This window comes from Ascidia mentula, chromosome 9, assembly GCF_947561715.1.
Source record: "Ascidia mentula chromosome 9, kaAscMent1.1, whole genome shotgun sequence".
NCBI lineage: Eukaryota > Metazoa > Chordata > Ascidiacea > Phlebobranchia > Ascidiidae > Ascidia > Ascidia mentula.
In genome coordinates this window covers 15,393,392-15,416,226 of record NC_138574.1, presented here as the reverse complement: position 1 = coordinate 15,416,226, position 22,835 = coordinate 15,393,392, and the positions used below count along the sequence as shown (strand labels likewise).

The 22,835-nt window shown below is 35.1% G+C and overlaps 8 protein-coding genes across 12 annotated transcripts; 2 read left to right on the top strand and 6 right to left on the bottom strand.

The window, feature by feature from the left end:
• Window positions 1-24: 24 nt before the first annotated feature.
• LOC145913050 (transmembrane protein 41A-A-like) lies at window positions 25-838 on the bottom strand. Its single transcript, XM_083000566.1, has one exon. The coding sequence runs from the start codon at window positions 836-838 to the stop codon at window positions 113-115; it is 726 nt and encodes a 241-aa protein (XP_082856692.1). The 3' UTR covers window positions 25-112.
• Window positions 839-933: 95 nt separating this feature from the next.
• LOC145913051 (NADH dehydrogenase [ubiquinone] 1 alpha subcomplex assembly factor 2-like) lies at window positions 934-1,404 on the bottom strand. The gene has a single exon (XM_083000567.1). It carries the CDS (start codon window positions 1,330-1,332, stop codon window positions 934-936), a length of 399 nt encoding a protein of 132 aa, XP_082856693.1. The 5' UTR covers window positions 1,333-1,404.
• A 283-nt stretch (window positions 1,405-1,687) lies between these two features.
• Window positions 1,688-2,302, top strand: LOC145913265 (transmembrane protein 203-like). Its single transcript, XM_083000862.1, has 3 exons — window positions 1,688-1,843; window positions 1,903-2,085; window positions 2,167-2,302. Exons 1-3 carry the CDS (start codon window positions 1,736-1,738, stop codon window positions 2,281-2,283), a joined length of 408 nt encoding a protein of 135 aa, XP_082856988.1. The 5' UTR covers window positions 1,688-1,735; the 3' UTR covers window positions 2,284-2,302.
• A 146-nt stretch (window positions 2,303-2,448) lies between these two features.
• LOC145913264 (uncharacterized) lies at window positions 2,449-3,185 on the top strand. Its single transcript, XM_083000861.1, has 4 exons — window positions 2,449-2,588; window positions 2,703-2,848; window positions 2,914-2,990; window positions 3,046-3,185. The coding sequence occupies exons 1-4, from the start codon at window positions 2,504-2,506 to the stop codon at window positions 3,167-3,169; spliced, it is 432 nt and encodes a 143-aa protein (XP_082856987.1). The 5' UTR covers window positions 2,449-2,503; the 3' UTR covers window positions 3,170-3,185.
• LOC145913263 (transcriptional adapter 1-like) lies at window positions 2,949-5,103 on the bottom strand. Its single transcript, XM_083000860.1, has 7 exons — window positions 4,838-5,103; window positions 4,616-4,770; window positions 4,477-4,562; window positions 4,155-4,394; window positions 3,572-3,720; window positions 3,410-3,521; window positions 2,949-3,344 (listed from the first exon to the last, which is right to left on the bottom strand). Exons 1-7 carry the CDS (start codon window positions 4,915-4,917, stop codon window positions 3,180-3,182), a joined length of 987 nt encoding a protein of 328 aa, XP_082856986.1. The 5' UTR covers window positions 4,918-5,103; the 3' UTR covers window positions 2,949-3,179.
• Window positions 5,104-5,608: 505 nt separating this feature from the next.
• LOC145914732 (amine sulfotransferase-like) lies at window positions 5,609-8,893 on the bottom strand. Of its 2 annotated transcripts, none has more exons than XM_083002562.1 (10): window positions 8,760-8,893; window positions 8,168-8,516; window positions 7,830-8,004; window positions 7,261-7,705; window positions 6,962-7,075; window positions 6,639-6,748; window positions 6,401-6,542; window positions 6,198-6,313; window positions 5,952-6,123; window positions 5,609-5,878 (listed from the first exon to the last, which is right to left on the bottom strand). In XM_083002562.1, the coding sequence occupies exons 4-10, from the start codon at window positions 7,484-7,486 to the stop codon at window positions 5,766-5,768; spliced, it is 993 nt and encodes a 330-aa protein (XP_082858688.1). In that variant the 5' UTR covers window positions 7,487-7,705; window positions 7,830-8,004; window positions 8,168-8,516; window positions 8,760-8,893; the 3' UTR covers window positions 5,609-5,765. The 2 variants fall into 2 exon arrangements, with proteins under 2 accessions (XP_082858688.1, XP_082858689.1); XM_083002563.1 differs by having other exon boundaries at window positions 7,261-7,524.
• Window positions 8,552-11,604, bottom strand: LOC145914733 (amine sulfotransferase-like). Its single transcript, XM_083002565.1, has 7 exons — window positions 11,357-11,604; window positions 10,166-10,273; window positions 9,954-10,063; window positions 9,698-9,839; window positions 9,527-9,642; window positions 9,264-9,432; window positions 8,552-9,214 (listed from the first exon to the last, which is right to left on the bottom strand). Exons 1-7 carry the CDS (start codon window positions 11,574-11,576, stop codon window positions 9,105-9,107), a joined length of 975 nt encoding a protein of 324 aa, XP_082858691.1. The 5' UTR covers window positions 11,577-11,604; the 3' UTR covers window positions 8,552-9,104.
• Window positions 11,605-11,633: 29 nt separating this feature from the next.
• Window positions 11,634-22,772, bottom strand: LOC145914730 (uncharacterized). Of its 4 annotated transcripts, none has more exons than XM_083002559.1 (45): window positions 22,738-22,772; window positions 22,480-22,597; window positions 22,245-22,425; window positions 22,089-22,161; window positions 21,886-22,028; window positions 21,723-21,828; window positions 21,333-21,447; window positions 21,202-21,272; window positions 19,097-19,136; window positions 18,881-19,032; window positions 18,550-18,630; window positions 18,317-18,390; window positions 18,052-18,137; window positions 17,893-17,954; window positions 17,805-17,838; window positions 17,702-17,744; window positions 17,530-17,630; window positions 17,401-17,477; window positions 17,278-17,343; window positions 17,152-17,224; window positions 16,923-17,056; window positions 16,762-16,866; window positions 16,535-16,678; window positions 16,365-16,429; window positions 16,251-16,311; window positions 16,085-16,134; window positions 15,498-15,574; window positions 15,232-15,321; window positions 15,029-15,165; window positions 14,744-14,893; window positions 14,496-14,639; window positions 14,037-14,250; window positions 13,937-13,975; window positions 13,799-13,881; window positions 13,683-13,741; window positions 13,507-13,621; window positions 13,334-13,451; window positions 13,187-13,287; window positions 13,010-13,132; window positions 12,834-12,952; window positions 12,556-12,772; window positions 12,295-12,497; window positions 12,142-12,238; window positions 12,007-12,087; window positions 11,634-11,949 (listed from the first exon to the last, which is right to left on the bottom strand). In XM_083002559.1, the coding sequence occupies exons 2-45, from the start codon at window positions 22,577-22,579 to the stop codon at window positions 11,884-11,886; spliced, it is 4,470 nt and encodes a 1,489-aa protein (XP_082858685.1). In that variant the 5' UTR covers window positions 22,580-22,597; window positions 22,738-22,772; the 3' UTR covers window positions 11,634-11,883. The 4 variants fall into 4 exon arrangements, 3 of the variants coding, with proteins under 3 accessions (XP_082858685.1, XP_082858686.1, XP_082858687.1); XM_083002560.1 differs by having other exon boundaries at window positions 13,187-13,281; XM_083002561.1 differs by lacking the exons at window positions 21,202-21,272; window positions 21,333-21,447; window positions 21,723-21,828; ... (3 more) ...; window positions 22,480-22,597; window positions 22,738-22,772 and adding an exon at window positions 20,833-20,971.
• Window positions 22,773-22,835: the final 63 nt, after the last annotated feature.

The window sequence follows — 22,835 nt, the reverse complement described above, 5'->3', positions numbered from 1 at the left end:
TTGCACAAAAACTTCTATTGAACACTACAAGCAAAACATAAATAAAATTAAACAGTGAAATAAATACTAGTAATTACACACAAACATTGCACTTTTTAAACATCCCGGAAACTTACACTTTATGCTTATTTTTGTATTTTCCCAATAAAATACCAGGCAAGAAAGCAGCAACTGCTACTAAAAACATACTCAAAAAAATTGTTGTTGAAAAAATGTCATCTATAGTGTTGATAGATGACAAAACTGCTCCCGTTTGTACACAAATAAAATTGTATGGCATCAAACCAATAAGCACAGACATGAAAAACATTTTAATTGGAACGCCAACTATTGGGGAAGTCATGTTCAAAAACCAGTTTGGACTTGCAGGGAATAATCTCACTGACAGAAGAAAAAAGAAAAGTCTGTTTCCGCTATTGTGGATTTTTTCCTGCATCATCATAATTTTATCTGGAAATCTTTGCAACAGAATATTTTGACCAAAAGTTTTGGAAAGCAAGAAACAACAGCTTGCTCCGATTGCAGTCAGGATGCAAGCCAATGGAAAAGCTAGCCAAATACCAAAGAGTGCTCCTGCTAATATGTTCATGAACACAGAACCCGGGATGGCAAAGGTTTGTTTGTATATGTATGCTGAACAAAACATAATAAACACAAGTTCAAAATTATCTTTTTGATATTTTCCTAGTGATGCTGAAATGTTCTTTAAATCATCAACATCTGTAGGGAAATGCAAATGGATATGAGCAGAATCAAATTGACCACTCAGACAATACAACCATGATGAAAAAATCAGGAAAATACCAAGCAATCCTAGGGCAGAATACAAAGCTCCCATTTTATGTTCAAATTTACTCTGAAAAAAGTGTATATAAATAAAGGTTAAATTAAGATAAAGGGTAATATATGTTTAAACTAGTGCAACAGTTCAAATTATTTATGATCTGTCCAAGATTCAACAGTTTGGCTACTTGTTTCTTCTTTAGGTGTATATTTTGGAGATGACAAGTTTTTAATTCGGTGAAACATCATTTCTCTTTTAACTTGATTTGAAGTAATTTCTTCCAATGTTGGTGCGTCATCACGTTTAAATTGCAGCCAAGCATTCCATTCCTTTTCATATGTGTGAGGTGATCTGGTTGCTTGTATTCCACTACGAGGAATCACAATTCTTTTGAGTTTGGTTTGATGAACAAGTCCAAGAAAATAACGTTGAGATGGAACTTCAAAATAACTATTTCCCTCGTGGTCTTTTCCAACTAAAATTTTTTCCGGTTGAATTTTTAAAACCCTGGAAATGAATTGAAATGACCTTCTTATCAAAGTAGCCATAAACTTCTTTCCAAAAAATTTCCGAATCCAAAAATTAGGATTTAAAAGCACCGATGTAACAGCTTTGTTGTTTTCACGATACCGATGAGTAGGCGAAATATTTGATCAGTGGGAACGGGGGGTTTTACTTAAAAGTTTTCAAAACTAATGAGAACAAATATTTCTACTCCCCCAAAAAATTTCAAACTGACGCAAATGCAAGATAAAACTGCGAGGGTAAAGTGAAAACTTGAACAACGGCATAAATTTTATTAATTAATAACATACAAGGAGACAAACATTCAACAATGTAATTTCTATGAAAAAAATACCATGAGGGGATTTTTACAATTGACCTATGACATTGTAACTTTTTTGATTTTATTGCACAATTTTTATTAGAATTCGCGTTTTAGCTTTCAAAATGCTGTACGACACTCGTGAACTATTAAAATTGGTCGGCTTTTCTGTGTTTGAATTATGGATGCAAACATTTTCCTTGATACTGTTTACCATATTGTTAACTCTGAAGGTAAACAGATGTTTTTAAAAAAATGAAAAAACTTTAACAAATTGATTGGTTTGTTACAGGTGGAAGGGATTATAACCTGGACATGTTGGGCACTGTTCATTCCCCTTTTCACAGCGGATGGATGCAGTCTCTACTTCAGCACAATTGTGTTTATTCGGACATATGCAGCAGGAGATAAAAAAAATGCCTACAGACGAGCAATGTGGGTTGCCACTTGCCTAGCTATGCTCTTTTTGTTCAAGGTTTGCAAAATATTAGGTCGCCATGTGATGCAATTATGGATGTTGAAATATTACATCCAACTTCTTTGCTTTTTTGGTCAGATGCTGCTTTGCCAGGGGTTGGAAAGAAATCCTTCAAGTGCTCAAGCTTCTTTAATTCTGTCACCAGTCTTCACCATATGGGCTTTAATATTAATTCGGGCTTGCAGAAAAAAATAAACGCCCAACAGGAAATAAATGTCTACATGCTGTTTGTCAAACATTGTATTGGATATTCCACGACTAGACTGTTGATTTTTGTTTATTTTTAAAAATGTTTTATTTTACACTTTATAAACTTTTATACATTTCCTGGATTCGTATTTTGTTTTTCACTTTCGATCTGCATAAAATATCATCAATAATACTGATTTATTATGTTACAGTTTAGTTTGGTAATATGAATGCAAACCTTGTTCAAGTTGCACTTGGAATTGGTGTCACTGGGACTATTGTTGTTAATATTGGATACCGTAAACTCCAAAGTAAGTTTGAACAAATCATCTCGAGATCGCTTACATAAGCTTTTCACTAACCACAGACTATTATGAACTCACTGCAACATAACTTGTGTTTATCCATGGAGAAACTTTTTTTAGAAATTCACAAAAGTCGGGAGTATTGCACTTTGCCACTAAAGGCACTCGGAGAAAGTGAACATGGGACCAAACTGCTTGGTGGAGAGCCTGTTAAACTAAAGAATATCAACCTTCGTAAAGCCGTACTTGATTCAAAGAAAGCTAAAGTTAGAGGAAAATGTACTTTTCCCAACTTAAAACACTTTGCTAAAGCATATGCTTGTTCGTTTAGCTGACTATTCCTGTTCAAGGTAAGACAAGAAAAGGTGAAATATATGTTTTACTGACAAGAGAAAATCCAGAAAAAAGGTACAAAATGTAAAAACACAACAGTAGAGGTGCAATTATATTACTATACTTCCAGTTGGTTCCTGCAATATGCTGTTCTGAAGGTTGCAGAAAGACAAAATAAGTGGATAGTTTGGCTGCACCCCACCGATAACTCTCAAGTTGAAATTTCCAAAGATATAGAGCAAGCTTTATCATGAAAATTAACTTTTACGGACATAATCTTGTGGATGGAAGAGACGACACTAAAAAATCAGCTTTTCTTGGATAATGTTGCTTCACCTCATCATCATCAGAATGCCACAGGTTAATGATTGTTCTTTCAATTGCCATTAAATAAACTGTATGTGAAGGAATGGCCTTTTTCCTGAATGTCTGCATGGATGATATTTGTTCAGGCAATTGTTTTTGTGCCAGCATAATACAAATTTGAAATCTACCTTTAATGTGTGAAGAATGTCATATGCATTTACTGGAACTTTTTCTTGATATGTTTGTGACATTTTACCCAAATTCTCCATGGTTTCTAATTCCACTTCTTCGTGTGTTAACCTGGCAGATAAGGAGCTTTACTTTTTGTTAAACCCAATAAACAAACATACCTTGATGGGTAGTGGCTGGGATTATTTTTGCTTGGTAGCAAGTATGGATTTGATGGTTCCGATCCCAACGAATGTTTAACTTTTCCACTGTATGTTTTATATGCTGAACGACGAGTAAATATTAATGACAAAAGTGTTTTCAAAAATATCTGCAAAATACAGAGTTTATGGTATTATGTGTGTGTGTGCTTGTGGCAAATGCAACATGATTTAGTAATCTACAAACAAAACAACAGATGCCACATTTGTCCAAAACTTCCACACTATGACAACATTTTAAAACAGAGTTTTTTCCACTTTTTTACTTGTAATCTTTATCTTGTCATATTTTGTTCCAAGATTATATGATACCCACAATACAGCTACTGGCATCATTAAATTTAAAAGAAAATTCAAAATATCTGAGAAAATTTGACTGTTTAACAATTACCTTCATCATTTAGCACAAAATATTGCTTACATAGTTGGATGATTAAAGCTAACTGTATATTTAATGGAGAATGACAATTCTTATTGATAATACTTTGGGCTTTTACATACACACCAATCGACAGTAAGAGAGTTAAAAATCCAATGACTCAACTCGAACAGCTTCAGTAGCAATGGAAACAACTTCATCAGATGCATCATCTAAACCCAACTCCCAAGATATTACAGAAACAAAACCAATCATTTCTGAAAACGTTGGAACTTCAAGGGACTTAGAACAGGTTTTTAGTGGATCTTGTGAAGTTGAAGTGGGCATTTTCTTTGATGAAACTGTAGAATCCATTGATGGAACTGGTGTAAGCAGTGATGTTGGACTTGACTGAACAAATCGATGCTAAAAAAAGACACAAAAATGCAAGTTTGAGTTATTAATATAAAGATATGAAATGTTTTGATTTTATGATAATGAACCATACCTCAAACTTTCTTTTTACAGCTTGTATTCTTTTAGTCTTTTTGATTTTGTTTGCTGCATGCAATGTCTGGCTGTCTTTTGCAACACCTCCAATACAAATCCAATTATGAACAGAAAAGGAATTTTAAAAAAATACATACTTGATGAACCAAGAACATGACACTTTGTCAAAACAGCAAGAAGAAATTTGTTATGGAGATGACTTTCCTCTTTCAGAAGCAACTTTCTTGATTCAGTATCAAACTCTTCTTTTGATATTTGGTGTTTAAACCAACGCCTCATGTTTAGCCAATATCTTAACAAAGAAATTAAATGCAGGATATTTTAAAAATTGCAAAAAAAGGAAACGAAATAGTGCCAACCTCTTTTCTTTATCACCAAGAGCTTGAACCAGTTTCTTTTTTGCAGAAATAAGATATTCGCGTGGATCCACAGTTGACATGTTGTAAATTACACAGAATCTTTGGTGGAATGAATTAACTGACAAGTCTTGAATTAAGTTACTATAGATATAAAAGTTCAAAACCTATAAGGTAACCGACCTAACTTCATTCTTAGAGATATTTTGACAAATTTGCTTTCGAATGCTTTCTTTCTATCACTATCATGTTTTTTTTTTTTTTTATTATGTTTTTGTTTTTTTAATTTTTTTTCGGGTTTGGTCTATAGCGCCACCTATTACGTCGTGTTCGAATGCAACGAGAATAAATACAATAGTATTTTTTTCACTAAAGTTACAAAATTCATTGAATTCATTGAATCAGAAACCAACAATCTTGTAGCAATTAACACATGTCATTTTGACGACGACAAAACCTCGTACATGGAGGAAAATGCCACTACACCAGGTCACAAAGTTTTTTCCAAACTTCACCCACATACAAGTCTGTGTAAAACAGAAATCTGTGCGAATTTTAATGATTACGCGTGAACAGGGCAACCACCTGTTATTTTTGTTTATATATTTAAGTTGAAATACTACACCAAATCGTAGCGTTAATATTCGCACAGATTTCTATGTTACATAGGCTTATATGTGGATCAAGTTTGGAGAAAACTTTGTGACCCGGTGTAAAAGTATCTACCGTACATGGATGTGTATTCTGTATTTTCGTCATGCACTTGCGTAAAGCGATCAAGCGTGAAAGGTTTATTAGCGTCATTGGCAAACCAAACCAAAAAAACGCAAGACGGAACAAGTAAAAATAACCGGAGTGTTGGGTCAAATTTATATAGGGTATTTTTTCAAGTTGAAGCTCAAGCAATAATTATTTTGAGAGGAATTTGCAACTAAGCTTGGTAAGTAAAATGTATGTCAGTATTCCCAAGTTTATCTCGAACTTTAACATCCACTGCTTCAGATTGGGCAACAGTCAGCTGATGTTTCCATCCGCCAATTTCACCTGCGGGTAAATACACAAAAACATGCTGTTGCGTGAATTCATTTAACGCTAGTACATTTGGAACACTTGTAACCTTTTCTCAACACCCCAATTTCCCCTCTAATTCGATCATGGTCAGTTGCAGAGGTATCTGATGCTTGTTGCATTTTCCCAAATCCACATTTCTTCGCAACGTCATCAACATCTTCTTTGCTCAGATCAACTCCGAGAAACTCAGACATCTTTTTTATTTCTCTTTGGAAGTTCTTTAACATTAATTTTATTGTTACCAAGTGTTACATCACACACAATAATTGTGGTGCACAAACAAATGACTTGCCTTCTTCATGTCTTCAAAGTAGACGAAATAAACGTTCTTGTTGTGTTTGTGTTTGTACCAAGTGAGAAGGTGGTCTAAATACCACTCACCATCTTTCAGTCCAATCGGTTGCTTGCCTGATAAAAAAAAATCGTACATCTTCCTCAAGTCAGGGTGATTGATGTGCCCATAAATTCAGTTTCAATATCACCAAGCAAATGTACCTGCAGTGTAAATGTTAAAGAATTCATTCCAGTCGCATTGGAAAAGTTCTTTCACAGGTTCGAGATGAAGATAAGGAAGCTTTTTAGCAAAATGGAACCATGAGACGATTTGATCTTTCGGATTTCTAACGACACATATAAACTGCAACAACAACAACAACACAGATGAATTTGAACAACAACAGCAACACGAATAAACTTCAACAACAACACAGATGAACTTGAACAACAAATCCACCTTTGAGTTTGCTTCTGTGTATCTTCCTACGTTGATGAGAGAAGCTGGGAGATGAGTGGCGACTACCATACGTGGAAGAGGAATGTGGTTGACAATCTTAAACTTGTTTGCTGTAAGGTTACAATATATTTCACTTACTGATAACTATGCGCTAATCATAATGAAATCATTTTTTTACATCATGTGTTATATAAACAACAACTATGAAACGTAAAGCGGCATATACGCTGCACCAGTGCAACCTCCAAGGTTGTACTGATGTTCAAGGTCATCTGTGTTGTTGTTCAAGTTATATTTTTTCTATTTTTTTTCACACAACAAACCGAGTCCTCCCTCCAGCAACATGAAAGGAAGAGGAAGGCTCTTTGCGATCTTCATCAGTTCAGAATCACGCCCATATAAGATTTGACGAACTATTTCGCAAGTCCAGTTCGTACCTAACACATATTTGGGAATTAAAATCTTTTTTTAAATTGTAAAAAGTTAAATTTCGATTGAAAATTCGTCCATGGGAATTTCCCGAGAGCCAACAAATGAAGTGTTTAAACAAATAATCACCTAGCAAGACTGGCATCAGTCACACCCAATTGACTGGGGAAACCTAACAGTAACATTGCCCAACCTGTTCTTGGGAATGAAGCAACGAAAACATCTCCATCTTTCGGGGTCCAACGATCAAACGCAAATTCTATTCCTTCCGCTGGAAATGTTGGCTGTAACCTATGACCTTTCACCTCCAAGACCTCTGCACTCTTAATGTTTGCAAATGCTTTTGTGAAGTCAAAGTTGGTTATTCCATTCCATATGTCCATGTGCTCATCCGGGATACTACGTACGATTGTTTCCATGACTACTAATATCGACAGCGAAAGTATAAATATTTTTTCTGCAAAAGTAATTAAGTTCGTTGGTTTCAACTGCGATAACAAACTTCACACAAACTTTCATCTACTTAGCCTGGTTTACAACTTTAAGGGAAAAATAGCAGACAGTTCGTTAATCATATGGTTTTTACTATAAACCAGTCAGTAAGATAGAAAGTTGGTGACCGACAATTCAAGACCAATCTAAAAAAACAATTAACAAGAACATCATACTTATATACAATACCGTTGCCTGCCTTTTCGGCCAAGCGCAACAAGATTGCAAAACTTTATCCTGTTTGCCAGCGTTCAGCCATCGAAAACTTACTATCGAACTTTTAGTGCAAGTCTCGCGACTTATACCACCGACCAGAGCTAAGCAAATTAACTTAAAGCTGAACCGCATTCCTTATATGGAAGTTGCCCGCGCGGTGTTTACCATTACGTCACATCATGTCACGTGTGGCCAAACAATCGGACGTTGCGTCGAACCAAGTATGGGGCTGAAATTGTTTGTGTGATGTTAGAAAACTACAGCTTGCTTATCAATAATATAGTTAATCAAAAAACTAAGTCGACCATCTTATGTTTCAGATTAGTATGAATCAACATTTTAGCGAAAAAAACTTGGAAAAAAATCAGAAAACAACGCAATAAACAACTTACCATGAAACGGAAACTTCAACGAGTATATAGGGTGACGTCACTCTTGCTAAATGTTAGCCTGGGGCAACGCAATGACGTTGCGTAATTTGAGCAGAAAGATTAAGAACCACATTGCTGATAGGTTACATGAATCAAGGTAACTGGAATCAAAGTGGAGATTACGCGTTGTCGTGTAACCAACATTCTCTGTGTGCAGGCCGGTGATTCCCAACTTTCACGATCCGGATTCCCAAACGAAAAAAAAATGACCCCTTCCTAAAATATCGGGTCTACTGCTTTATAGTTTTGACCTTTTGAAAACGAATTCGCTTGCGTGGAATCTTAAAGTGTTTCTTTGTCAGTGCAGCAGCTGAAAAGATAACACGGAGACAAATTGATTGTCATAATTGTTCGTAAATTTATTTGGGGGTTCGAGGACTGGATCCAAACCCTGCGAATGCTCAACCAACATCGTCAACATTCGTAAAAAAGTTATCGGGAAATATGTTTGGCTTGTATGCACAATTTTAATAAGCACACAGCGGCACAACCCAACTAATGGCGACATTTTTATGAAATAATTTTATTCCATAGATAGTTAGCTGTTTTTTACCTGTGCCAGTTGCAGAATCTGATGATAACTTTAGGCGAAATCTATTTTTCTAAATACCAACAAACTGTAATTAATTGTAAATTAATTACAAGAACACGGCTGTGAGTGTAAGGAGTTAGGATATACTGTTACGCATGAGTAATCACAGGGGTTTTTGTTTCACGTGAGTAAACCAGACCTATATTCCAAAATTAAAACACTGCTTTTACGGCAAATATCCTAAATAAACAATAAAAGGATTGAAGAGGTCGAAGATGGCGCGATCAAGGGGAAAAATCACAAATTTGGATTATTCAGCATTTTCACGAAACAATTATTTCGAGCTGTGCGATTACTCAGAGATTATTAACAGTAAGTAAAGTTGATGTCGGTGTCTTTAAGAACGCCGTCATATTTTCTATCAACCTCGTCCGATTGTGAAACAGTAAAATATTCTTTCCATCCTCCGATTTCACCTAAAACAAAGTGTTTATTAACAGTTTATTTCGGATGCTTGGTCTGTACCTTTCCGCATATTGGCTGTTTGAAACTTTTCCAAGTCCTGATTCTTGCTCGTTCCAATGTCTTTCTTCATGTTGTCAAATGAACACTGCTCACTCACAAGATTAATTCGCTCATCACTCAAACTAAGCCCAAGAAATTCGGACAACCGTTTCACTTCCCCACAAAAATCCTAGAAATGTTGAAACATTTGGTTGCATCCCAACATTTACGTCAACTTCTTAAGTACGTAATAATGCGAATCAACAAAAAATATGTAAACAAACCTTTTTTAGGTCTTCGAAGTAAACAAAATAAATGTTGTTCTGATTCTTGACTTTGTAAAATGAGAGAATATGTTCAGGGTAACCTTCCCCTGGTTTGGAGTTCACGGGCAAATCTCCTTTAACGGCAAAATATATATTTGTCACAAACCTTGACGTATTCAATCGAAATACCTTTCAAACTATGCCGAAGAAAATTCTCAAATCCCTGATTAATCATATGGCCAAGAGGGTGATTCACCAAATGGGGAATTTTCAGTGCGAAGTGGTACCACGACACAATTTGATCTTTCGGGTTCCGCAAAATGTAGATGATCTGCGTGAAACGCAATCCTAATATTTTATCCAAGGATTTGGTCGAAAAATCTACTCAAAGTTTCTGGAAGTAATCGTAAGTACAAGCAAGGTGGGCAACAAACTGTATTTTTACTTTGGCCTTATTTTGCCGAATTTGTTCCAGGTTTAGAAGTCCTGCTGGCAAATGTGTCGCCATGATTCGTCTTTCAAACGGGAGTTGATCAAGGACACGGAACTTTAACTCTGGTAACAGAACTTTGTTTGCAAATAACAATTTAAACACTTATTATAAATTGTAAATCTGGTAACTGCACTGCGCCCCGAAAATGTGGCTAAACAACTGACCAGTTCCAGCCTCAAACACCATTGTGCTCAAGGGCAAATGCTTGGAAACTTGATAGTTTTTCTCATCATAAACCATGCGACGTAAAATATCGATCATCCAGTTTGTGCCTGAACAGAAAATCGAAATGTTTACAGCAACCAAACACAAAGCCTTTGACTCATTATTTTTTGACCTAACAATCGACAAATTTTAAACTAGAAAAACATTTGTTTGGCTAAATTTGACCCAACAAGAATGAATGTTATTATTTCTTTTACAAAATATATCATTGTGACTTTGAGCTCTAAAAACAAAAAAGTCGTAAATACCCTGAAGCATGTTTTCAACATTTCCCCTGATACGTTAGGACGTTGTTGTCACTGTTTCATGCCTTGTTACGTTTATGTGCCACTGCAAAACCAGTTTCTAACACTGTGTTTCTAAAACCCGGCTTAAAGGCAAGTCCTGTTATAATAAGTAAAGTGAATTTTCTTCCTTATATAATGTGACTGCGTTCTGTTACGATGGCAATGGGAATGGAAACAGTGTTGGTCACGACAACGTAATTGTTGTGATGACGCAAATAAATAACTTGGCAAAATACTGCACAATTACTCTGGACAGCCTATTCAGAAGAAAACCTTCTGATGTGGAGCAGAGAAGAACAACATATACACAAATTCAACCAAACAAAACACCTTAAAATATTACAGTATTTAACACAAGCATTTTTTTATTCTTCTATATTACATCGTTCACAAATTACTTAATTCGAATGTCTTTCAGTCTTTATGTGAAAGTAAGAACCTTCTCATTACCACTGGTATACTATCCAGACATGCCAAACTACACTTTTCAACCGTACACGATTCTTTGCATAGGTCTTTATAAATGCGGATAAAAAAGTTGCAAAACATACATTATTGGAATGTGCGTCTTTTGATGGGTTACAATCAACAGTGTTATGTAAATAGATATGTTGTCACAATACTTCCAAGTACATGAAATAAATGTCTGTCGAAAGTAAATATGTGGCAGCATGTACATTAGGTTTACCAGTCAAGCGATTTTCGTTCAGCAAAATTTGACCTTTTGTCGACCATTCATGTGAACTTTTGACTTTATGTAACTATTTTAACATAACCTTGGGTAAGTATTTTGATATTATGGCCCTACTTATGGCCTCTCTCAACATTTAAGGTTTCTTTTACCTGTTTTTGGAAATGATGCAAGCAAAATATCGCCGCTTCGTAAACTCCAGTCTTCGTAGCCGAACCTCACAGTTTCAGAACTGAAACCTGGGTTTAATTTATAACCTTTGTATTCAGGGTTGAGATCCGCATCCTTTAATCCACCCAAAGAAAACTCTTCAAACAACTTTTGAACACTTTTAAGCGTTTGTTCCGGCAAAATTTCAGACAGTACCTCCATGCCTAACAGTTACATGTGCTAACTGTCTGTTTGTAAAGCACTTCATTGACTTGTGACCACTGGTGCATGACATCGCATGCAAAGGCGCGTGTTTGGCTGAACAACTTCGAGACAGACAGACGTAAAAAAATACAACTCAAGCACATTTGGCGAAATTCTTGCGCAATAAATTTCAGCCTTGCTTCATGTTATCACATGACGCAAGGCTGTTAATGTTATCACATGACGCTCGTGACAATTACGGAATCGATCGTAATCGGCGCATGACGTCATAACACCTTACAGAGATTGAGCATACGAAGTGACGTCATCTTGTTCTCCGAAAAGCTTCAGCCTTTAGGATACTTCTAGTGGTGTCGTCAAGGTCGTTGTTCTAAACACCGAACGAACTTACAGTTACCCAGTTTTTGTAATAAAGATCTATGTCCACCTGCATAACTGATTTAAGTGATTTGCTTGGTGCTTGGTTGGCGATCTTTACCAAAACATTGGTCCAATCTTCAGTTGAAAACTAATAACAGTTCAAATAATATCATAAGTTACATGTGGTGTACTGGGCACCTACTGAATGAGATGCGGAAGCTAACTTGAAACACAAAATCACTTCAAGCAAATCATCGTTGTCATAAAGCTTGTGGGTAGTTGGGAAATGTGAGAGCAAACTAGACAAAATATTTATTTGAGTAATATTCCATTGCATCACTTTCACCAGTTCTACCTGACTAGAGAGGCAAATTGGTTGTGAGTTTTTTGAAATATGACACACAGATTTGATTGCATCACATGAATGGATTCAACTAAATCACTAGGTGTCAGTATTGATATCGATAGTTGCAACATTTCAAGAAGCGCAAGACTTCGAAGAAAATTGTCATGTCTGGCATTTATATGAAACAAGCATAAGAAAAACCACATGGGAATCTACAAAATAAGAAAATTTTTTATATTTATTGTTAACTTTACCCCAACTAATTACTACATTCTTGTTTTTTTCAGCAAGGAAAAGTAATGTTGTTCTAGTTGTTGTGACATCACAATGGGTATTATATTTAGCCCTGCATATGTAGCTTGTGAAAACTGAAACCAACAAATTCATGTTTTCCACATTATTACAACTTGAAAAAATCTGGTGAAAACCCCCCCTCCATTTGTCAATGTTACACAATATTGAAGCTGTTTCAAACCACTTTGGTTGCCTGTTAAAAAAAAAGGAAAAACATGTTCGCACAGGGATGGTCTGTGATTTTCTGAACTGACCTTTGACCCACAATATAGCGAAGTTTTGTTGAATTTTCCCAATAAATCAAAACTAGGAGGGTTAGCAGAGGAAATTTAAAACAAAATTGATCAAATGATAGCTTCTGATAAGCCACAACCTAAATACATGCAATTACAATACCTACACAAAATTTACATCAAGTATACGAAGTTACTTCTAAACATGCAATCATGAGATTCTCTGACAAGTTCTTTGTTATAAAATTTTGGAATTCCGAAAAATGTGCCCAAAAAACTGGCATAAAAAATCTGCTGAGAAATTCTTCACTTGCGTAATTCTGAAAAACATGAAATGGATTAAAGGGGTTTTCAACAGACATGATTAAGTTTACCTTGTCGATAGAGTTGCTCGTAAATAGTAAATTACAGGGCATGTGGAGCAAAAACTGGCAACATTTTGTTGGTAACTCCAAACTTGCTGTGTTTTCTAAAACTTTTTAAACAATTTATAAATGTAAGTTCTACTATTATCCGCTCACCTTTCATTATCTCTTCTTGTCGTTTGATAAAAACTTTTACCAACCATTGACCACAAGATGGGTGTAGAGAGCTTACGATTAAAAATAAGTTGTCGCAAAAGTACGAGAAAATTCTTGGCTGCATATTGGAAGAGTGGTGATTTGAAAAACAATGGTATTTTAAGCACACCTACCTTTCTAACAAAATAAATAAAATTCCAGTTGTTAAAGAGAATATTTATGCAAATCTCCACATCTTTTAAGGTTGTTTTGTTAGAGAATAACTTTGAAGGATATAATCCATCTTCCCTGTTAAGGAAAATACAAATATTTTTTTCCAAATGGCATGTAAAAGTACAGTTTATACCACCTGTTAAAATCACCAAAACTGTCCTCCATAAACAAATCTCTAACCAAAAAATCTTGTACCTTCAGCAAATGCAAAACATCCTAATTTCCAGCAACACAAATTTGAACAGTACTTACTTTACAAATTTTAACCGACTGCAACCCTTTTTTTATTTGCCCAAGAATTTCAGAGGAATCTTGCAATAATTTGGGAAGGTTATCTAAACAGATTTTTGCTTAGTTTAACAATCATCAAATTCATAAAAACATGTTTACCGAATAAAACCAGCTTTGCCTTTTTAACAGCGATCACATCTAAAGTAAAAAACATCAAGTAAAGTCAGTTTTGTTGGATATTGACATAAATTATATTTACCTTGATGTTCATTATAAAACAAAAGCCATGAAACAATAAATTCCAAATTGTTGCAAATTATCTGCAGAACCTCAGTTATGACTGAATCTACATCTAAATTGTTCAAGTAATGGACAATGAAATTTTGAATGGTTGCCGCTGCTACAACATTATTAATATTTTTGTAACAACACATGGAAAAGATAACAGTGGGACCAAACTCAAAGATGTCTTTCTGAAAGGAAATAAAATTATATTTTCTGAGATTTGTGATTGTTTTTAAGAGCAGTGGGTTGGAAAATACGAATGCTCCTGTTTTTAAAAAACATATTTTAGGTTTAGTTTTTATTTAAATTTACTGCTTTGCGTCAATGCGTATTTTTACTTGTATCACAAACTTCTGTAGATGTTTTACGCAAACTTCAACAAACAAACCAGACTTAATAATTGGCAGCAAAATGTAAACCTTTCCATTATTACCTTTCCAAATGTCTTGTCAGTGGTCACTGTGTTGCTGTTTCTTAAAGCATTCTCACATCTGCTGGGAATGTGCAGAACTTTCCAATCAGAATCCAGCATTGCTCCAACAATAAACAAAGCAGCTCCTCGTAAACGATCTGTTGACTGAAAAAATGTTTTAGATGTCATGGCAACAAAATAGATTGTGATGAGTGAGACGTCTAAAAACACAGCAGTTAATGTGAAACATTTTCAAACAAAAGATTTACCTCCAACATGTTAACTTTCATTGATCTTTGACAAAGATAAAATTTCAACACAGGAAAATCTGCAAACACTTTAATCAACTTCTTCATTGTTTTTCTGTTGAAAATATTTTTCTGTTCCAAAGTTAGGGATTCGAATATTGTGTCAACAATCTAAAAGTTGCGCAATGTAAAATTATGAATTCTAAAAAAGACATTGAGTCAAACTTTTTTCCAGTTCATGTCATAAACACTGTTAAAGTTTTCTTACTTAACCCTGGATTGCAATAATTACAAAAAAGTAATAACCTTGTTCATCATCGGGCATGACCCATTTAATGTTAAATCCACAACATTGTCAGTGACCTGGTCACACTCAATTAAAATACCCATGTCATCAAAGAGATTTGAGATAAAGCAAAAAACTTCTCCAATCCCTTCATCGCCTAAATAAATAAATTTTCTCCTTTTTTTAATCATTACTTCACACATGGTCGCTAAATAATACACACCTGCACTGGATTTGAAGCATTTTTTAATGCAAGTATTTAGTTTGCGAAGCATTTCATCAAAGTTCCCTTTTACATCCACCACCATCATATCTAAAAACATTTTTTAAACTCTTCTAAAAGAGTCCTGATAATGGAAATGTTATAATAACCTTCTTCAGACTTTCTTTGATAAAAAATATATTTTTATTTGCTCCAAATAAAATCTATTGTATTAAAGCCAATAAAATTGTAAAAAGAACAACTTTGCACAACAAAGGTTTAAAAACCTTGGAGTAGTTGATCAGTCTCCGCTTGGCATTGTTCCTGATATTTTGCGAAAACTATTTTCCCTATTTTTCCATTCCTGCAAAACAAACAAATTATGCTCCAAACTTACTTAAACTTGAAGCCTACCCAAACCTAATGCTTACTCAAACTTAAAGCCTACCCAAACCTAATGCTTACTCAAACTTAATCCTACCCAAACCTAATGCTTACTCAAACTTAAAAACCTACCAAAACTTAATGCTTACTCAAACTTAAAATCTACCCAAACTTAATGCTTACTCAAACTTAAAAACCTACCAAAACTTAATGCTTACTCAAACTTAAAATCTACCCAAACTTAATTCTCTTCTCAACCTTAGAGCATACTCAAACCTAAAACTTACTTAAACGTAATCCTACCCAAACTAAATGCTTACTCAAACTTAAAGCCTACCCAAACTTAATGCTTACTCAAACTTAAAGCATACCCAAACCTAATGCTTACTAAAACTTAAAGCATACCCAAACCTAATGCTTACTAAAACTTAAAGCCTACCGAAACTTAATGCTTACTCAAACTTAAAGCATACTCCAACCTAAAACTTACTCAAACAAGGCAGAAATAAGTTTCATTCTTCCATCTTCACAATCTGGAAGCTGGAAAGAAAATAAATAGAAATTATGTAATGTTCGCAGTTAGTAAATATTTTCTTTTACATTTTCAGAAAATACTACCAGCAATTACAAACAAAATGCATTAAATGTGAACTCACCGGGCGTGGTGACAATAAAGCTGGCAAAAATACTTGATTGTAATAAAGGTTCTCAAATAAACTGTGAAAAAGTGGTTAAAATAAAATAAATTTACGCAATGAATGTTTTCTTACCAGATTTTGGTTATAACTGGTGGAATTTTGCCAGTTTCTTCGAACATATCAATTGCGTATACCACCTAAACATTGACCTTATGTAACATTTTTAGCGATATTTGTTTATATACAAATGATAGTCCAGAAACTCTATTTCAGTTAATAGAGCAAATCGTTACAAAACTTACATCAGTCAAAGCTTTACTTGAACTTTGCTTTGCTGATACGCCAGGTTTCAGATCAGAAATTTTTAACCGAGCAATTTCAAGGTAACCTTGAACGATTTTCCTGCAAGCCTCATTTGGAGGGGGTGGAGGTTTTAACACTTGGATCTTAAAAACAAAAAAATTATGAAGCTGAGTTGAAGCACAGGCTGCCACAAAAAAAAATTATTTGACAAAAGTAATAAACATACATGAAGAAATGATGGATCTTCACACGGAACAATATCCGATAAAAACTTGAGTAGAAATCTGTACTGGGGTGGGGGAAGTCCCTGTTTGTTGTGTCGGCATATTTCCTGTCAATATAAATTTGTTATTAGTTTTTAAAGTTTAATTATTAAGGAATTCAAACCATAAAAAAAGTAGAATAGTTTGGAAACAAATGTGAGCCTTCCAATGACATTTGACGCGCGCACAAGAATCCAGCAAGCAAATTATCGAAGCTCAGTGACTTTAAGCCTGATATGATTTCATTTTCAACCATATCTGTATAAAAGTTTTGGAGTCTATTGATATAAACTTTTAGCAAAAAGCAAAATTATCTGCTTGTTAGTATGAGGTGTTTAGAATTACAGCATTACCTTGAAGTAGTGCGGGAGCATCTTTAATAGTTAGAAGGCAGCAGGAATAAATCAAAAGGTTTTTCCAATTGACCTGAGTTAAAATTGTGAATTTTTAACAATTCCAACATGAGCAAATGATTTTACTTCTCGTGTTCCTAAAGTTTTCTTTAACAAAGCAACTGCTGGTTGGGAATCAACTACACTGAGAATCTAAAAGAAAAACACATTGAAATAGCGCTGGATTTAAAGACTATTCATAAAAATCACTGTTTTAAGAGAATCCAGAAAGTTGGATGGTAGTTTTGAGGACTTCCAATTTACTTGTTGCTGCAAAACATCTGAAACTGTTCATAAAAACTGAAAATAAATGCCCCTGAAATTTCCAACCCAACAAACCTTTGTAAACTGGTTCATTTGTGATCCAAAGAACCAACTGATGACTTAAACAATTTTTCACTTTTTCATTTCTGGAGTTTATTTGAAAAGTTTCAAACAAACTTCAAAAGGAAAGAATATTACAAATAATTTTTGTTTTGTTTTTAAACATGTTTCTGTTATTTTCATGTACCTGGCATTTGCAATTGGCTTGATTAGTTGCTTTTCTAAATAATCTGCACAAGCAATAATATCAATAAATAAGTGCAACAAATAAAAAAACAATTTTCACATACTTTTGATAACTTTATGCAGAATGTAGTGACAAACCTTAAAAAATAAACAAAGAATTAATCAAAATTCCTTAATTACGCAATAAAAAACCTTTTTAAAGACTTTGTTTGCTGATGGGTCACAACATGCAAGCATGATATAAAGCATCAATTCTAAACAACAAACTTTTGATGTAACATAAAGTAAGACCGGATAAACAAACGCTTACACATTGTTACATAAATTTTAGTTAGAAATTAAAACTCTTACCAGCGGTTAATTTACTGTTGGTACTTAAAGATGTTTCTTGTAATCCTGCTATTAATTCCCCAAGCAAAACTCTGGTTTCAATAATTCTACAACACATTATGTTTGATTTAACTTTATTAGATATGAGCACACCTCAACATTTAGCTTTAGCTACGATAAGTTATTCAAATTGGGAGAACCACTTTACAACATAATGGAAACCCACAAACTTATTCTGAGGCAACACAATGTAAGACATATAATTCTATCTTTCAGCTCAACTCACTGCTTCAAATAATCCTGAAAATGTAAGACGTTGTGTTTGATCAAAAAGTGCAAGACGTTTAGAGGGAGTAAATGCTGCGAAAATATAAAAAGTTAAATGTATTAGTTTTGCATGAAAAAGCAACATTTTAAACCAATTATAAACCCCCTTTTTTTTCACGACATTTGCTGTGTCGATTCAAAACTTTAGATTCATCTGAATGAATCTCAATTATAAACAGTTTAAACAGATACCTTGCCATCCTTAAGTCCATTCAAAACTTTGGATTCATCTAAATGTAAGTATGCCACTTCAAACATTTTCTTGAAATAATCCTATTTAAAAACAAACCACAATTCAACACTGCTTTGAATTGCGTTGCAAGTTAATTAGTTAGTTTTTTAAGCCGCCAAAAAATACAATAGAAGTGAAAAAAAGCAGTTAAATTAAAATGTTTGCGGCCGATGCAGATATGGGGGACAATGAAGTTCTTTATTTTCAGCCAGCACCACTGCGGTATGCAACGAATTGTTTAGCTGCTTTGCTTTAAACCATTTTAAAGTTGAACTATTTCAAGTAATTCACCTCTTGTGCTATATTCAGCACAAAACAACACATCGATGTTATATTAGTCAGTTCTTGTAAAAATACCCTCTCAGCTGCAAATTTTACATCAAAGTCAAATGTTTTTGCATAAAATTCCACATAGCCATATATGGAAGACAAAGTGATCCTCTCTAAAAAGTAGCAATGTGTAGAGAAAGTTTGTTACACAAAACATACGGGATTACTGAATACAACCTTTGTCACACAAGTCCGTTCTAGGTTTATCAGATTCAGTCTACAACAAAAATACACAAACTGACTTCGAGAAAAAACTCAATATTCATTATTACAACTTTAAGGTTAAGATATCAGTCTATATATCATTTGCAGATGCTCCGTGCATCTGCATGCCAGATTGGAAAATATGTCGTGCGCGGAGGATTTATCCTCCGCGCAGAATTTTTAAAATCGGTCAAAAATCCGCGCAATTTTCGTGATTTTACTAGCAATCCGCGCAAAAATTATTAATCCGCGCACAAATCGCTCCTAGTCTTGCAATACTGGATGACTTTTCCCCAAGAAAAGACCGCAAAAACTGCTCTGCACCATTGTTCTGTTTGAAGGCTTTTGGATATGCTTCACTGACCTGTGCGTTGATTTTTTCTCTCCTTCTCTCGAAAATCAGGAACAACGAAAAAAGGACAAGGCCGACCGGGGCGAATCCAATATTTGCCAGCTGTATTTTATAATGGCGTAAAAAAAACGCATTACATATTCGTCCAATTTGGAAACCCATTTGATCTTTTTTTTGAATTGTTTGGCCGAGTTTTCTGCCAGCATATATTGGAAGTTAAAGTCAACCTTACTTGATGTAGTTTGGGGGAATATGTTTCAAACTCACTTTGCCTAATGTTTGATCACATTAAGACGGAAGATTGCGACCCAAGCAAAGAGCCATTTTCTAAAATGAATGTTTCTACAGCTCGGTTGCTTGAGTTTTCTTTCTTTGTTCCTAGAACGTTCACCAAAGTTTCTTTCGATGATGGAAGATCGTTTAATGCTGCCTTATTTAACGAAAGAAAGTTTATCCGCGCCATATAGGTACATCGACCCCGAGCTATATGCGAAAATTGGTCTGGAATTTTGCTTGGTTTTTCATATTATGTATGCAAAAACAGGCACTGAAACAGTTGCCGAATCTTTCTACCGAGTAAGTTGGTCTCTGCCCCATGCAATCCAGTGTGACGAGGCGTTATACGAGATGGCCACACTTTATGTTGAAGGCAGCAAGAAACATGGAATGGCACTTCATCCCAGTATCGAAAGGTCGTCGGAGTAAACATAGGCATGGCGCTGCTTCTAAAGTGGTTACACGACAAAAAAAATTAGGAACCAAAGTTTCCCTTTCTTGTATAAATTTTCGTGATGGCAACTAAGTTACAAATGAAGTGTAAATAAAGTTATGGCGTTTTGAAACACTTGTTTTTGCTTCACGGTTGTTTGTGGCAAATGGTTTTGTTAGGTTATACGTTGTAGCTCCGTGCCAGAAAGAAGAACACTAAAAATACATTAATAAGTTCCTAGAGAAAAGGCTACGACCACGGGATTCCAACCCGCAACCCTCCAAACAGCTTTCGCCACCCGTGCCAACTACGCCAAGTCATTGTAGCAGACAGCCGCTTAAAAAACGAATATGATCATCTGTGAAAAGTGCAATTTCATTTAAGTAAACGCTTCTAACATTAAAGGATTATGAATCGGTTCTCAAAAATACATTCTTCTAATATTCATTGCCAAAGGGAAAATAGACTTGTTACTAAAGGCACAGTCTACCAAACAACAAAAAATCTACTACAATCCGCGCAAAAAAATCGCTAGTCCGCGCACAATCCGCGCAATCACCACCTACAGAAAAAAATCCTCCGCGCAGTTTGCAAACTTTCCAATCTGGTCTGCATGTTCAACAGATAATGATTTAACAATAAACTCACCGAATTTTGAGTTTCTTTTAAAAAATCGTCTAGTCTCAGATTCTCATCAATGATTTCAAGAACTTGCAATTTTAATTCATCGCAACTTGCCTTAAATCTTGACATTTTTGCAAAAATACTTGCGCTTATTTTCAGTAAAATAAAAAATTGTTCGCGCGCATTCAAAATGACGGGAAATCCCCTTAGTGATATTGATGGGAATTGCTCTTCTGGCACTCAAGTTACGTAAGTGTTTATTTTTAATTTCTTTACAGTGTTGTCTATACCTCGGTTTCATTTTTTCTGTATCATAACACCACAAACACACACATAATATGATGACACACGAACAAACACACACACAAAGACACAGACACACACTGCACAAACCTGTCCAAATACACCAGAAAGTCCTACTTCCGCTTGCTGCAACTCGTTTGTGTTGTTCATTTTCGACCCGCCTATAACAAAGCAACAGTATGAGGTCGAAGTTGTTGGTTTGTGATGTGAAAGCTGCTCACCTTCAAGAATGCTCTCAATCGAGCTTTGCAAAGTCCCAACAATCGTTTCAAGATCTGTGAAGTCGTCCAACCCAAAAACACGCTGGTCATTTCCCAGTTGTCCAGTTGCAACAATCTTTACAAATGTTGGTATTTTTGCACAAATAAATATATAAGTTACCACGAACATCATAGCTTATATGAGGTAAAATGGTATGGGGACCGATGAAACCTTTGATGAGGTCAGGCGCCCAAGAGTGATTTCTTTACTATTCATCACTGTTTACCAAAGAATCCCAGCCGATTTTAGTTGGGGGTGGTTCGTTGCAATCGACCGCATCAAAATATTTGGAGACATCATTATTCGAATACTTCAAAAAGTTTGAATAAAGGTTACGTAAAATCAATTACCTGAAGCTCAGACTTTGAATATCCAGCCACGCCTACAGCAAATATTGTAATGTTTAGTGAGCGGGCATAAGCAGCTGTTGCGCGTAAATGCGAGAAATCGTTTGATCTGTGTTTAAAATAAATATGTAAGTTGCTACACATGTGCGGTGAGGGATCAACCCGCCTTCCGTCGGTAAGTAGAACCATCACTTTCTGGTTAGTTGAATCGTTAAACCTTGCAGACGTTTGGAATTCTAGAATAGTTCTGTTGATTGCGTGTGCTGTGTAGGTGGTAAAGCCTTGAAACGGGATGCTGTCCACTGCCATCTATCGGACAAAAAAGTTGGTTATATCAATGACGTGGTCTGGTGGTGGAAAATGTAACACCTGGAACTTTCTTTGGTCGGTAAATTGTCCCAATCCGATTTCAACTTTTATGTAATCCTGATCCACCAGATCTCTAAACATTTGTACGGTTTTCAACAACCATACTTTAGATACAAAAGTTTGAGTAAATTGCATGTACTTCAATGTTGGACTTACATCCCTTCGTAGAAATGAGAGTACTGGACAATTCCTACATTTGCCGAGTTGTCAATATTAAATTTCAGTGTAACGTTTTTCACCCAGCCCTTAACTCTGTCGAAATTTCGTGGATCTTTTGTAATCACTGAACCGGAACCATCCAACACAAACATTATGTCAAGGTGGTTTGAAGGGCAATCTAAGCAAATAAGTTTAAAAATGCTACCAAACCATCGTGAGATGTGTTGTTTACCAATTGGAGGGGTTTTCTCATGAGTTTGCCAGTTTTCCCCCGAGTCATTGGAAACGTAGCATGCGCCAACAGTTAGAAGTCTTGATGAACATTCTTTCATCCGCAATGGCGCACACGACTAAGACCACAAGTGTTATTATTCATAAACAAACATTGCGATATGTTTATGAGCTCTATTTTAAAGCAAACATAGTTTTAAAAAATATATATAAGTCGGAATGCAAAACATTTTTTAATTATTGTCGAAAAAACACTTACCACAATATTGTTGAAAGGGGGTCTTGTAGTTATGGACAAACCCAGTGCGTCAAAATTTGACAAAAAATTGGTTTGGGTGGAATTTTTGTCAGGTTTTG

What these genes read in the sequence shown, in the direction of transcription:
- LOC145913050 (XM_083000566.1), bottom strand. Translation starts at nt 838, where the DNA reads ATGGGAGCTTTGTATTCTGCCCTAGGATTGCTTGGTATTTTCCTGATT.
- LOC145913051 (XM_083000567.1), bottom strand. Translation starts at nt 1,332, where the DNA reads ATGGCTACTTTGATAAGAAGGTCATTTCAATTCATTTCCAGGGTTTTA.
- LOC145913265 (XM_083000862.1), top strand. Translation starts at nt 1,736, where the DNA reads ATGCTGTACGACACTCGTGAACTATTAAAATTGGTCGGCTTTTCTGTG. An exon ending in CCATATTGTTAACTCTGAAG is followed by an intron (nt 1,844 to 1,902) that starts GTAAACAGATGT and finishes GGTTTGTTACAG; the next exon opens with GTGGAAGGGATTATAACCTG. An exon ending in CTATGCTCTTTTTGTTCAAG is followed by an intron (nt 2,086 to 2,166) that starts GTTTGCAAAATA and finishes TTTTTTGGTCAG; the next exon opens with ATGCTGCTTTGCCAGGGGTT.
- LOC145913264 (XM_083000861.1), top strand. Translation starts at nt 2,504, where the DNA reads ATGAATGCAAACCTTGTTCAAGTTGCACTTGGAATTGGTGTCACTGGG. An exon ending in TGGATACCGTAAACTCCAAA is followed by an intron (nt 2,589 to 2,702) that starts GTAAGTTTGAAC and finishes AACTTTTTTTAG; the next exon opens with AAATTCACAAAAGTCGGGAG. An exon ending in AGAGAAAATCCAGAAAAAAG is followed by an intron (nt 2,991 to 3,045) that starts GTACAAAATGTA and finishes CTATACTTCCAG; the next exon opens with TTGGTTCCTGCAATATGCTG.
- LOC145913263 (XM_083000860.1), bottom strand. Translation starts at nt 4,917, where the DNA reads ATGTCAACTGTGGATCCACGCGAATATCTTATTTCTGCAAAAAAGAAA. An exon ending in CCCAGCCACTACCCATCAAG is followed by an intron (nt 3,522 to 3,571) that starts GTATGTTTGTTT and finishes CTTATCTGCCAG; the next exon opens with GTTAACACACGAAGAAGTGG. An exon ending in ACATTCTTCACACATTAAAG is followed by an intron (nt 3,345 to 3,409) that starts GTAGATTTCAAA and finishes TCATCCATGCAG; the next exon opens with ACATTCAGGAAAAAGGCCAT.
- LOC145914732 (XM_083002562.1), bottom strand. Translation starts at nt 7,486, where the DNA reads ATGGAAACAATCGTACGTAGTATCCCGGATGAGCACATGGACATATGG. An exon ending in TGCTTCATTCCCAAGAACAG is followed by an intron (nt 7,076 to 7,260) that starts GTTGGGCAATGT and finishes AATATGTGTTAG; the next exon opens with GTACGAACTGGACTTGCGAA. An exon ending in ACTTTGAAGACATGAAGAAG is followed by an intron (nt 6,124 to 6,197) that starts GCAAGTCATTTG and finishes TTAATGTTAAAG; the next exon opens with AACTTCCAAAGAGAAATAAA.
- LOC145914733 (XM_083002565.1), bottom strand. Translation starts at nt 11,576, where the DNA reads ATGGAGGTACTGTCTGAAATTTTGCCGGAACAAACGCTTAAAAGTGTT. An exon ending in GGTGTTTGAGGCTGGAACTG is followed by an intron (nt 10,064 to 10,165) that starts GTCAGTTGTTTA and finishes TTCTGTTACCAG; the next exon opens with AGTTAAAGTTCCGTGTCCTT. An exon ending in TTCGGCAAAATAAGGCCAAA is followed by an intron (nt 9,840 to 9,953) that starts GTAAAAATACAG and finishes CGTTTCACGCAG; the next exon opens with ATCATCTACATTTTGCGGAA.
- LOC145914730 (XM_083002559.1), bottom strand. Translation starts at nt 22,579, where the DNA reads ATGAAAGAATGTTCATCAAGACTTCTAACTGTTGGCGCATGCTACGTT. An exon ending in GACTGATCAACTACTCCAAG is followed by an intron (nt 15,322 to 15,497) that starts GTTTTTAAACCT and finishes AAATGTTTTTAG; the next exon opens with ATATGATGGTGGTGGATGTA. An exon ending in GTTTTATAATGAACATCAAG is followed by an intron (nt 13,976 to 14,036) that starts GTAAATATAATT and finishes TTTTTACTTTAG; the next exon opens with ATGTGATCGCTGTTAAAAAG.